The 12527-nt window shown below is 37.5% G+C and overlaps 1 protein-coding gene across 4 annotated transcripts in view; it reads right to left on the bottom strand.

The window, feature by feature from the left end:
- LOC118161432 (sodium channel protein type 5 subunit alpha-like) overlaps positions 1-12527 on the bottom strand; it is a 41766-nt gene that overhangs the window by 18374 nt on the left and 10865 nt on the right. For 2 of the 4 annotated variants that reach the window (XM_035316782.1, XM_035316783.1), the window contains exons 4-14: positions 12271-12375; positions 10656-10784; positions 9777-9868; positions 8906-9127; positions 6559-6616; positions 5752-5893; positions 5070-5267; positions 3948-4127; positions 3004-3405; positions 2329-2458; positions 187-425 (exon numbers count right to left, since the gene is read on the bottom strand). In XM_035316782.1, the coding sequence (XP_035172673.1) occupies positions 187-425; positions 2329-2458; positions 3004-3405; positions 3948-4127; positions 5070-5267; positions 5752-5893; positions 6559-6616; positions 8906-9127; positions 9777-9868; positions 10656-10784; positions 12271-12375 (1897 nt within the window). The remainder of the gene's footprint in view (positions 1-186; positions 426-2328; positions 2459-3003; positions 3406-3947; positions 4128-5069; positions 5268-5751; positions 5894-6558; positions 6617-8905; positions 9128-9776; positions 9869-10655; positions 10785-12270; positions 12376-12527) is intronic. The other 2 variants (XM_035316784.1, XM_035316785.1) reach the window with 2 other exon arrangements.

The following is a 12527-nucleotide window of genomic DNA, read 5'->3' as shown; positions in this document are numbered from 1 at the left end:
GGGGGTTGTTTTCTGCTCTTTCAGGAGTGTGTTAGAAGAGCATCAATAAAATCTTGGAATCAACTATATCAAAAATTTAGAGTTCCCTAATCTTTCAATTTTACAGCTACTTTTTGTGTCTCAAGTGAAAACACTCAATCAATCAATCCTTGGTATAAGAGGTCAGAGAGCTGAAAATTTGCTTACCAAGTTGCCTACATTAAGCATTGATTTAAAATTATCTGACATATTATTGTGTTCCAGTGCCATGAACAAAGTGTTCATCACAATGCAAAGAGTGATGGTGAGATCAATAAAAGGATCCTTTATGAAAGCAGCTACTTTTTTCTTGATTCTCAACCAAAGTGGACAACAGTCCCAAATTAGATACTTTAAAGCAAAATCTTTCAGGCATGGTGGGCATCTCCGCTGGGATTCTTCAAGTTCTAAAAAGAAAATAAAACCCCATTTTAGTTAAATAATTGTTGCTGAGGAAAGTGGTGAAATATTAACTTCAAGAAGTCAAAAGACCAGAGAAGAAAAAAGAACCTGAAAATTTATGCAGAGCCCCAAAGCTTCCCTGTGCTTTCTACCACTCATATAAAACCTACACCAAATAAACACAAAGATAAAATTCAGGAGAAAATTGGATTCAAAATTAATTGAAGGGAAGTTACATTAAAAGCTGTAGGATCAAGCTTTAGGTACAGACTCATCCTAGGATCATCTGACCCAAATCAGATGTTTGGGATGTAGAGGCCACACCTCAGCCTCTCATCCTTGGAGCTCTTGATAGGCAATATAGCAGGTAAGGCCCTTTTCACCTGATCCTTATGTAGATATCTAGGACACTGGCTGTATCACACACAGCATCTGTCTCCATCTACTCTTTTAAGAGTTTAGAACAGCAGTGGTGGATGAGGCAAACCCAAACCACTGTGCCCAAAAATTCACCTTAGGCCACTTCTGTTGGAAAGTTCATGCCTATCATTTTCCAGCTGATGCAAGCAGCGATACATCTCAATTTTCTATAACCAAAACATGGAATAGAATCTGTTCTGGTAGTGTCATTTAAAAGCTTTTGGTCAAATATAAACCTCATGGCTTTTCTTCCTTCAACATGAATATTAATGTGTGCTCAAAAACACTTTTATCCCTATCGAAGTTCTGTGCAAATTCATTGACAAACTGGACCTCACTAATCATTTCCTTTCTGTATTTAGGTTTAAGTAATTAGTTTCTGTGGATGCCAAAGTTTTTCAAAGGTTTTATGAGCTGGATCTGACTTGTAACCTTTTATTCTTTGTACGTGTCCTTATTTCCCCTCCCAGTTCAGTCGCCAGTTCTTCTCCTCCAGGCTCAAGTCTCAGTGTGATCACCCTGACTCAAACCCCTTCCAGATCTAGCTTTTGTTTTCCTTTCCTCCTGATCAAATGGCTTCTTTATTTACCCTGTGTGGATCTGGTAGAACTGGCATTCTGATCCCAGCAACCTCTGCTCCCTGTTCTGATGCCTGTTCTCAGGTTAATCCTCAGCCACTTAAAGCTATGGGGGAAAGTCTGGTTCCATCCCAGGTCACAGCTGAGTGTCTGCAGCACAGCTCAGATTTTTGGTGAATTAAACTTGAAAGCAAGGTTTCATGGGATGTGTTTCAGTTAAGATTTTCCCAAGAGTGATTTAAATAAATTTAAGAAAAGGGACCTCCCTGCCAAATCCTTCACTTGTTTTCCAAGAACTAGTGATAGAGATCCAACACAAAAACATGATTTTTTTCCTCATCCTGGTCCAGAAAAAAAAACTGAACAATTTCGAATGTGGTTTTGTTGTTTGTTTGTTTGTTTTCCCCAAAAGTTTCAGCAATGAAACTATCAGGTAGCATAATAACAGTAAGTGATACAACCCTTACAACCCTCAAAAATTCACATGGAAAGGTATGTTAAGTACTCAGATCCCAGGAAATGCCACAACTAATTCTGTTTGTGTAATCCTAACACTGGATTCTGCATGTGTATATCTCTACCAGTGATATAATAGCAGTCACAGGGTTAGGAGGAGAAGCCAGTGTCCCAGTCCTGCTCCTTACCCTCTAGAGAAATTCCTTCCACCCACCATCACTCCAAGCCCCTCCTCTGTCCGTCCTAATAAACGAGATCTTATGATAGGCAAAGGATGTGTTCCAGAACATAAAGACTGTGTGATAATGCTTTAAAAAAATAATAATCCAAATTAATGATGAAATTCCTACACAGCTACAAATCTATGTTAATGTTTAAGAAATGTATTGACATTTTGGCCTTTTTCCCTAGCATTACCTTATGATTGAAATAAGCATAACAAGGAGCCACTTACCCTCCAAGACACTGGTAATTATGCTGACTGCACTTGCTGCCCTTTGTCTCTGAAATGCCTCATTAAAGTACTCCGCTGACAGATGAGGATGCAAATGCATCATGCTGCTCTCATCATTTACAGCTGGCTGCTTAAAGAAGTAAACACGATTAGGGAGATACCACAGGAATAAAATGAAGTAGGATGCAGTGGTGGGTAACTATGAAAGTTAATAGGAATGATGACAAGCAGCCAGATAAATGCACCTTTCTACAAGATGTAATAGGTGTTCAGAACGAAGGTCCTACACTTCAGTAATAATGCTACAGTAAATGGATCCCCCAAGCATGTAATAGCAACAAGGCAAACACAAATCTTGGAAATAGGTGCAGGAGAGCAAACAGGCCCAGAATATATTCCAGAGACTAATGGAAAAGAAGAGAGACGAGGGGTAAAGTGGTAGAAAAGCACGTCTACCCCCTTGGTGGGGAAACTTACAGACCAAGCTTCTGTATGATGCTAGAGTGGCTGTGTAGGAGAAGGAGAAAAGGTACTGATCACCCTGGATGGGGCATGGGATAAAAAATACTCTCCCAGTTTGTACAATGCCAGCACTGGAAACATACTTAAAAATCCTACCACTGATGGAGAAACCATAATATGAAGTACATACTTAAAACAACAACTTTTACTTACCAGATCACCCTTCCCTGTGTCTTCCATTACCGGCGGAAGTGAAACTCCTTCAGTAGACGCTGAATCTAGACCATGCACCTTGCCGTTCCCTCCTCCCATCACCGAAATCATGCCATTGCAGTCATCTGTGTTGCTCCACTTGCCTGCCTGCCCACAGCTGGGGGTAGCAGGGTGGGAGCCATGGCTCGCTTGGCTCTGCATGCTGTAGCGTCTTCCCACCTGTGGCACCGACAGTGACCTCCCCTTGATTTCGTTCTCCCCTGCACTGCAGGTTTCCTCGTCACCAAAATCTATTTGGGAGTCAACTTCTAAGGCAGGGATTTGGAAATTGAATACACTCCCGTGGCTCAGCCTGCGTTTCACCTCATTTGCACTGGGGCCGTACACCAAGCCAAGGAGAGCCTAAGAGCACAAAGAAAGAAATAAAGAGAGAATGGCACAATATCGTAGAGAAGGTTTGGGGAAGCAATAAAAATGTAGAGTTTCATAACATTTTATATCAACCATCGCAAGTCCCATACTCTTATTTAATTTAGATTATTCAGGAAGGATTTTGTTTAAGTTTTAAAAGGCAGATAATAAAATCCTACCAGCTGTGTAGCTATTATTGTAAGCTTTATATTCATATTTTAAGTAAGATTTTTTAACAGAGAAAGATGGCACTGAAGTTAAATTCTGATCATTGTTCACATTTTCTATTTTTTTTGAAGCCATAGAAAATGTGTTTAACTCTTATTGTAATTTCCTTTTATCCTTTGCGTATAGTATTTCCTTTTCAAATTAAATTTTACATATGATACCTCCATAGCCCATAAGGTTGTTTATTTTAAAGGTTAAAGAGTGATCAGCATTTGTAACAGGATTTGGTTTGTAATTTCAAGGAATTTATTTTAGTATCAAAATTAGGAAAGCTGTAAGGATCCCAGATTCAGACAATAGATTACCAACTTTCGTTGACTGTCTGTGGTCTGTAACTTGGGAAATTGTTGTTCTTCATAATCTTCTATCCCCAGGGATTTATTTCTCTTTTTCCTATTGCTTCTTTCTTTGATTTCTTTGGTAGACAAAGGAGAGGCTTCGAAGGAGCTAATTGACAGGATATCAATCCCTTTAGCAGCCAATAACTAAAATTAAAACAAAAACATGGATGGCGTTTTTGCTAGATACATAGAATATAAGCAGCATGAAAACACTTCTGTGCTCCATAATATCTCGTCTTTACAATCTGTATTTCACAAAAGTCAGTTAAAATCTTCCAATATGTGATAACAGTAGAAGAAAGAGAATTTCTGCACCATATGGAGCACTGAACAATTTACTATTTGCAGTATGTTACGTGATCACATGTATTGGGCTTGCCAGGGGCAAAATAATCATATTATAGCTCCTATTCCTCCATATGGCAGAATTGCTTACAATAAAAATACTCAGTTTTAAAATAAAGCTATACATTCTATCTTTTTCCCCAAACAAATGCTCAAGCAGTATTAAAATTCAGTCTTGCTTTTGCGTATTCATAGGACTGTATTCACACTGCGGTTGCCTTGCCTTCCCATATTGAATTTAGGGCAATGTTTTCAAAATGCAGCAATATTTTGTTCCAGAAAATTCTAAACTATTTAAGTTCCAAATTATTTTTTCCCTCAGCTACAATAGGCTTTGTTTCAGATGTTAATGCAGTTGATGTAAAGAATTACTGTATATTTCTCTGCTCAGCAATCCACAACAGTGAAGCAGAATAAAAAGGCATCTATATGTTATTTTGGAAGCTGCTAGTTGATGGAATTTTACATTTTCCAGTTTTAAAATATTACTTTTCTTACACCAGACTTTAAATATTATCCACTACAAGAAATCATTGTTGGAACAATACAGTGAAAATATTCAGCTGAATAAGGAAGTGTTCCTGCATCTCTACGAATCACTGCTTTCAATAACTTAATATTTGCTCCTGTTCCCACAAGTGACTGTATAGCTGTATACTGTGTGGCTGTATACAAGGAGAGATGCACTTTACATGACTAATTACAGAGCGTTGAGAGTAATTTTTGCAATAATTCACATACCTCCTGCTCTTTCTGCAATAATTCCATGGCTTCCCGAAATTTCCTTTCCTTTGCCTCTGTTTCAGCAATAGTGGCCTTGTTCTGGTCTTCGTATGCCATTGTTACTACGGCCAGAATCAAGTTGACTAGATAAAATGAGCCCAGAAAGATGACCAGCATGAAGAAGAGTATATACACCTTCCCAGAAGCTCTGAGGGTCTGTAAGCACAACACCCCAGAGAAAAAATACCGCACTGAATATCAAATAGGCTTTCAATGTGTCTTTAAATTCTTCAGAAGCACTCAGCTTTCTAGACATAATGCTTTAAGAAGCTTAAATAAATCTTCCTTGGCCCCTTTTCTCCACATCTTCTTCTCACTCTCTCCATGCCATCACTTGTGAACCCATGAGGATGACTGAGGAGGTACTGTTGCATTTCTGAAGGGCAGTATAGAATCTTTTAGTATTTTTTCTGAAGTCCCTAATACAACAGGTTAATAGGGATATTGCTGGAAGCACTTCAGCATCCCTTTTCAATTAGTCAATTAAGGACCATGGCTTGCTGGAAGGGAGAAGAGAGTATGCAGGCTCAGTGACTCACAGCTACTTTTATTTGAGATTTCTTGTCCTCCCTAACTGTTTTCTGCTTCAGATATTGCTCTATCTGGACAACCCATTCTGAACAACACGCAAAACTGGTACCTGCTGATACAGACGTTCCCAGTAGTCCTGGGTCATCAGGCGGAATAAGGAAAGAAAAGCCCAGCCAAAGGTATCAAAACTGGTGAAACCATAATCAGGATTGGGCCCAATTTTCAAGCATGTGTATTCTGGAGGACAGGTCCTAGAGGTAATAATAACTGCAGCTCATTCAATGGTATAGATTCTGGAGAAAAACTTCAGTTTACGTAAGAGTTCGGATTGTTATTCAGCTTTGTATTTTATTTTACTGCAAGCTAATTGTCTATACTAGGCAATATTTGGCTGGAAAGTGGGATGAGAAAAAGCAGAATCCACAATCCAGCAGCAAAGAAAGACAGGCTAGAGAAGACCCCCACCAACTCCCTCATCACCATTCCCATCTTCTGCCCCTCACCACAAAGCAACTGCCTCTCCCTCCGTGCCCAAATCTGCCCTCCGAATCCATGTTTTTTTTTCCCAGTTTAACAATCCCAAGCCTTCACAAAGAGAATCATGTCTGTCCTGTCCTATATGTGAGACCCATCATATTTTCAACTCTTGTACATCTGTGGGGAAGAGAAAGATAGCCCTTCTGGAAGGGCTTGAAGGAATTTAGACTTGAATAAGACAACTGCAGGTTCATGCTTTGTTCTGTACATGTATTAAATTATCTGGTGATCCACTGTACTTTATTGCCGGTGTTCCTGTTTCTGCAGTCAAGGAAAGCCAGGAATCTCTCCTTTGTTTTCATCTCTTATGAATGAGCAAGCAGAGAAGCGTTGAGGCAGAGAAAACTTCCAAAGAAGAAGTATTCTGCAGTGCACTTACCCAGCACCAGGACCACATAGCAAGATGTCCGAGGAGTCTGCCTTCTTAGCAAAATGTTCTATTAAAAAAAAAAAAAAAAAAAAAAAAAAAAAAAAAAAGTAAAACCAAAGCACTTTCTAGTCTGCATCCTCTGTCCTTGGAGTTGTGATGATACCAGTGAGCTGTAAATGTATGTGCACCCACACACAAATTGCTGTGTAGTAAATATGAAAGGAGCACTGAAGAATAGAGGTTTCCCAAACTCACAGCAACTGCACCATATCGCAAGATGTCCTGTCCTTCTTTATACACATGCTTCTGTGTATGTACAAATTTCAGACTGAAGGAAGCCCTTAAAATTGAAAGTTTTGCAATATCACTTTGGTCCCATCTACCAGAAGTAAATCAAGAATAGAAGGGTGCAGGTTCAAGCACAGCCCCAGGTTTGGTTGTTGTTAGCTGAAGCTGGCACAGTTCTGTCCAATGACAATTAGCCCTCTCCAGGACAGAGTTTGGACACTTTTGGGGTAACATAGATCATCTCTAACAAGCAATAAAAACAAATCACTGGTTTTAACAAAGAGTATTTGGCTATACAGATATAAACCACAACTTGTAATTAGTTTGCATAGCCAGAAAACAGGTCCTAACCCTTCTCAGTTGATAAACAAAGATTTGTCCATTAGGACGCTGAAGCTATGCTCTTTTTGACCTCTTCCCCTCTTAGCATGAGTTACTCTGATGCCTGATCTAGCAGCAGACTGAAAGTAATAGCTTCAATGCTAATAGCTAATTAGCACCATTAAGAGGTGGGTTTCATATCCCAGATGCAAGGCACATCCCATCTCTTCCTGGTGCTTCTCAAATCTCAGCTGTGCTCATCAGGTAAGTCAGTGTGATTCAGAGACAGCACAGGAATCCTTAATATCTGCTGTACTGTACCATGTAAATATACCATAAAGAAATGAGTCACTATCTGGGCTACTTTCCACCCAAATTTTATTCATCTCTGCTCCTGCCAACCACCAAAATATAAGATTCAGTGACTGAGCTTCAGAAAATTGTAGCAACATGTAGTGTCCATGTTGGAGATGGGAACTTCACACTAGGTCAGGACCAAAGCAGCCTGTGGAAAATACACCCAAAAAATCACTTTAATTGAAAATTGGCCTTACAGGACTGTAAGTCATAAGTCCTGTAGGAAAGACAGCCAGATTTCACTAAACTTGCCTGGCACCTCCTATTCCTTTTGCCATCATTGCATGCAAGATGGTTGGGATGGGAACAAGACAAAGCTTGAGAAGCAACACGTCTTGAATTTCTTGAGCCCTACTATCTCCAGGCCATTGCCTTTATTCTGCTGCAATGTTCTGCATTTAATCAATAACAGGAAAAAATAGATAATTTTCTTGTTTCTTTAGCACAGAAATTTTTTATTTCTAGCTAAATTTTGTCACATCCACTGTTTCTTTTCTGTAGTATTCTAGTCTTTGGCTTTCTTTTGAAGTTTGCTTTCAATTATGACCTTTTCTAACATTCTGTGTATGGAAATTACTTTGTTCTTATGTACTTTTTTCTTGGTAGGTACAAGAGGTTCCTGCAAAAACTATCCTCAAAAGTATTTATATAAAGACTTTCTCCCCCTGGACTATGAGGCTATTAAGAAATCTTGTCTGAACAGATTTTACACACCAAATACATACAAACAGCAATACTGTAGGGCTTTGTTATATATTTCAACATTTCCTCTAGGAGTATGTTTTTGTTGCTGTTCTGAATTCGGTGGTGATGAAGCTTTCTTCACATTTCTGGTGTATACATTGTCTATTTTACATTTGTTTTCTTCATGTACATTGAGGCTTTTCCTTCACCACAGGGCTTTTCATTTCTGAATAGCACCTTCCAGTTGCTGTTTCTCTGAGAAAGTTTTGGTGCCTTTTCAGATCTCTGCTCTATGCTTCCACCACCAGCTTCAGTCAAAATATAGGTGAGAGATGTATATTATATATCTCTTACAGATGAAACAAAATAATTATCACATATGAGATACACATGTTGTGAAGAAGAAAGATTTTTACTTTTAAACAAATTCCTCTGTTCAAAGCTGAAGATTACTTAATTATGCAGCAGAATGAAGATGCTAGAACTGTTCAGCATATAGTAGAAGCTGGACTTTGGGGAATTTCATCAGAGAAGGAGCTAATACATGTTTCAGTTATTGTCATATCATTCTGAATCTCTGGCAGTCTGAAGAGCATTATCAAGTAGTTGCTCATCCAGATATTAGTCTCATATACACCAGTGGTTACACAGGCATGCACAGGTGTCTAGAGTGCCATATAAAACAAGAATTAAGGAGAAAAATTACCTGTATAATTAGCAAACAATTCATAGGATTCCCATGTTTTGTTTTGTAAATACTCTCTGATACTGGAATCTGTATAATTCCTGATACACTTCTGTCTCAGATTGCCCTTGAAAAGCTGGAGGCCTATGAGGGCAAAGACACTCAGGCAGAAAACGGTCAGGATCATCACATTGGCAAGTTTCTTAACAGACTGGATAAGTGCCCCTACAATGATCTTGAGTCCTAGGGAGACAGTGTACAATGGAAAAGCATGATGAAAAGCTTAGAGTACCGATTATGAGATAATATTTTCTCTTCATTTGACTGACCGTACAATTTCCAGGTGTTCCTTCACTACCTGTGAAGGATAAGGGACCAGGGCTGGTCTAGTAATTTTTTATCCAGAAATTGATACACATAGTTCACTGAGAATCAATGAAGAAACAATAATGAGTATGAAAAAAAAGAAAAAAGAAAAGAAAAGAAAAGAAAAGAAAAGAAAAGAAAAGAAAAGAAAGAGAACACAGGGGCAACCCAGCGGTTCTAAGTTTGTGTTTAGTCATGAGAAAGCACCCACTGACTTTATAACTGCTGGAAAAGTTGGGGAAAAAATGTTGTCCCAAAGATGACATAAGATAATTCTGTTCAATCAACAGAGGGGTTTTTGTTGAACCATAATAGATAGATTAGCTAGAAGAACATTCTGTTAAACTGACATAAAGTGCTATTGAAATAATTTTAATATAATAAAAGTAAATCGAACACAAGATTGTTTCTAATGCTTGATTTATTCTGTTTAGTCCAGCTGGACTGCTGAATAAGCCAATATTTTGATTGGAGTAAAGAATCAGTTTTAAGTAACAGAAAATACTCAGCAAAGAGATTTTCTTACCTGGGACTACTGAAATGGTTTTTAAGGCTCTCAAAACCCTGAAAGTCCGAAGGACTGATACACTCCCCAGGCTACTGAATGCTCCAACATACCTGTGAAATCAGGACAATCAAAATGGAGTAAGCAGGACACTTTTTTTACAGCATTCAATATTAATTCTTAATCCTCCTGAGTTTATTTTTAAGCATTAAGAAGCTACTTACCAAGTATTTGTGTGAAGATTCATGCAATAGAAAGCCATTTCTGGATTATTAGAATTGCTTTATAAAGTAGCTCTTGATTTGTGCACATTTGATTTTGTGTCAGCATCTTAAAATATTATGCACTTAAAATATATAAAAAGATAACACTCAAAATTATTCATTTCAGGCTGAAACAGCCAGAACTAGCTTGATTCTGCCTTCCATCTGTAGTAGCGTCTAACCAGTATGAAAGCTTTCTAATTGCTGAAAACTGAAGCTCAGACCATGAATTTAGAGGGAAAGAGATCAAATTTAATCCACTGTCCTGGTGTCCATACAAATCACTCTATTTTCAAATTTACACTTTTATTGACATTATGAATTCACATTGGACAGCCCAGCTATTACAAACGCATGTAAAGAGGGCATGTAAATTCACACAAAAATGCATGTAAAATGTATGTAAATTCATGTAAAAGGGCTGCAGAGTGGTATGAGATGGGATTGAACAGTTAACTCTATCTTGCTCTGCACATCTCCATTCCCTTCTTGAGTGACTAATGCATTGTTGTTATACGAAGAGTGATAAAACAAGTACAGGAGTCAACATCCTACACAGTTTCAGATACACAGCAACAAAAACTTCAAATACAGAGAACATGTTCAAGTAATCCATATTTTATTTGTTCTCACTTACGCCATAACAATCACACTGAAATCCAACCAGTTCCAGGGATCTCGAAGGAAAGTGAATTCATTGAGACAGAATCCTCTTGCCAATATTTTTATCAATGATTCAAAAGTGTAAATGCCAGTGAAAGTAAATCTAAGGAAGGGAGAAAAGTGCCAAAGTAAAACAGAAACGTTAGAAATTAATGGAAAAGGGTAAAAGACACAGTAAGACCATTTACTGCCTAGACCAGCAAACCAAGCCAACATCGCAGAGAAGTGATGTAAAGAATCCTATTGATTTCAGTGTCTTCTGTCACTATTTGACTAGTATGTAGTTCAAAACACTAGCTGACCACAATCTGGTCACGGCAATTAACCTGAATGCCTGTGACATGTTTTTTGGCATTCAGATTTTTTTTTCAAACTCTTTTATGTGAGTCCCCAGAATTTGAGAAATACAAAAGTTGTAGCTAATTGCTAAAATAAGCATTAAAACTCATATCTTCCTCTGGTTTCAGGTGGGCAAGCAAACATATGATATTCTGTGTATTATTTACTTTGAGCACACTGCATCCATTTTGTGCAGAATGTTTAAAACACTTGAATAATACAAGAGTACAGGATTTTCAATTAAAAATGGCAATTATTCTTATTAATGGAAAATTATCAGTAAAAGCTCTTCTGAACTTATTAAGTGCACTTATAATTTCAACAAGATAGCGATCTCCCTACAGAATTCAAAAGGCATTCACTTGGTAGTCAGCAAATGCACTAAGAAATTATATGTATGTAGTGCTTCCCTCTTCATTTGGAAAGATGTATTCTAAAATTATTATTAAAATGCATTTGGACAGTACTTCTGATGTCAACAGCAGATATAACTCTTATCTAACCTTTAGTGCTCTCAAAAGTAGGGAAGTATCCCAGTGTCTTATGGAGTTACGTATCTAAATACCTTACATCTTGCAGATTCTCATTCCTGCTTGCATAAGGGTTTGACACTCCCAACTGTTTCAGTATAATGAATCATGAAACAGTCAGAAACAATTTTATGATTGTTTTTAAACCAAGTATTTTGGAATCTTTTCCTGTCTATTATGTGTTAGAGCTGTCAGAGTTCTTATTCTAATATATTAATGCCAAACTTAGAACTTTAAATAAATACATAAATAAAATAAAATAAAATAATAGAATTATCCAGGTTAAGTGTGACTCCAAAGGCATGAATTTGTTGTGCTGTAATATTGCAAGTGTTGGCAGTGCTGAAGATAAGAGCTTTTTTAACAGTGTCCCACAAGCCAGGAGTTTCTAACAGAATATTTTATTAGAGCAAATACTCAACATCTCAATATTGTTAAATATAATTTTAAAATACAGCAGCTCTTGATGTTCTTTATCAGTGCTGGCAACAATAAGAAATGTGCCTGGATAACAAGCAAATAATTACTAACTTCAGGAAGTGGGATAATGAACTGGAGCGGTAGGACAGGCAGAATTTTAGAGGCAAAAATGCTCCCTCAAAGCAAAAAAATAATGAAGTTATTAAACTCATAAACTACCATGTGTGAAGGCTGTAAGGTAGGCTAAGTAATTAATTAGAGGTACAGAGTTAAAATGCATACATACCCACAGATACTTACTCAACATATTTGTTCCATGAAGAAGATGCAGAACTCTTAGACTCATTCTGAGCCATGAACACACAATTAGTTATAATAGTGCACATTATAAACCAAGTGAATAATGTAAGTCATGGGAGTGAAGGCAAAGAATATGACATTGATTTAGAAACATATTTACATACATATTCCACTGGTTATAAACTTAATAGTTTCTTTTTTTTTTTTTTTTTTTTTTTTTTTTTGAGGGGGGGGCAGTTTAAAGCACATGTAAGATC

The sequence above is a fragment of the Oxyura jamaicensis genome, chromosome 2 (assembly GCF_011077185.1).
Source record: "Oxyura jamaicensis isolate SHBP4307 breed ruddy duck chromosome 2, BPBGC_Ojam_1.0, whole genome shotgun sequence".
Taxonomy (NCBI): domain Eukaryota; kingdom Metazoa; phylum Chordata; class Aves; order Anseriformes; family Anatidae; genus Oxyura; species Oxyura jamaicensis.
Note: the sequence above shows the minus strand (reverse complement) of the source record. Positions and strands in the feature narration are given on the sequence as shown.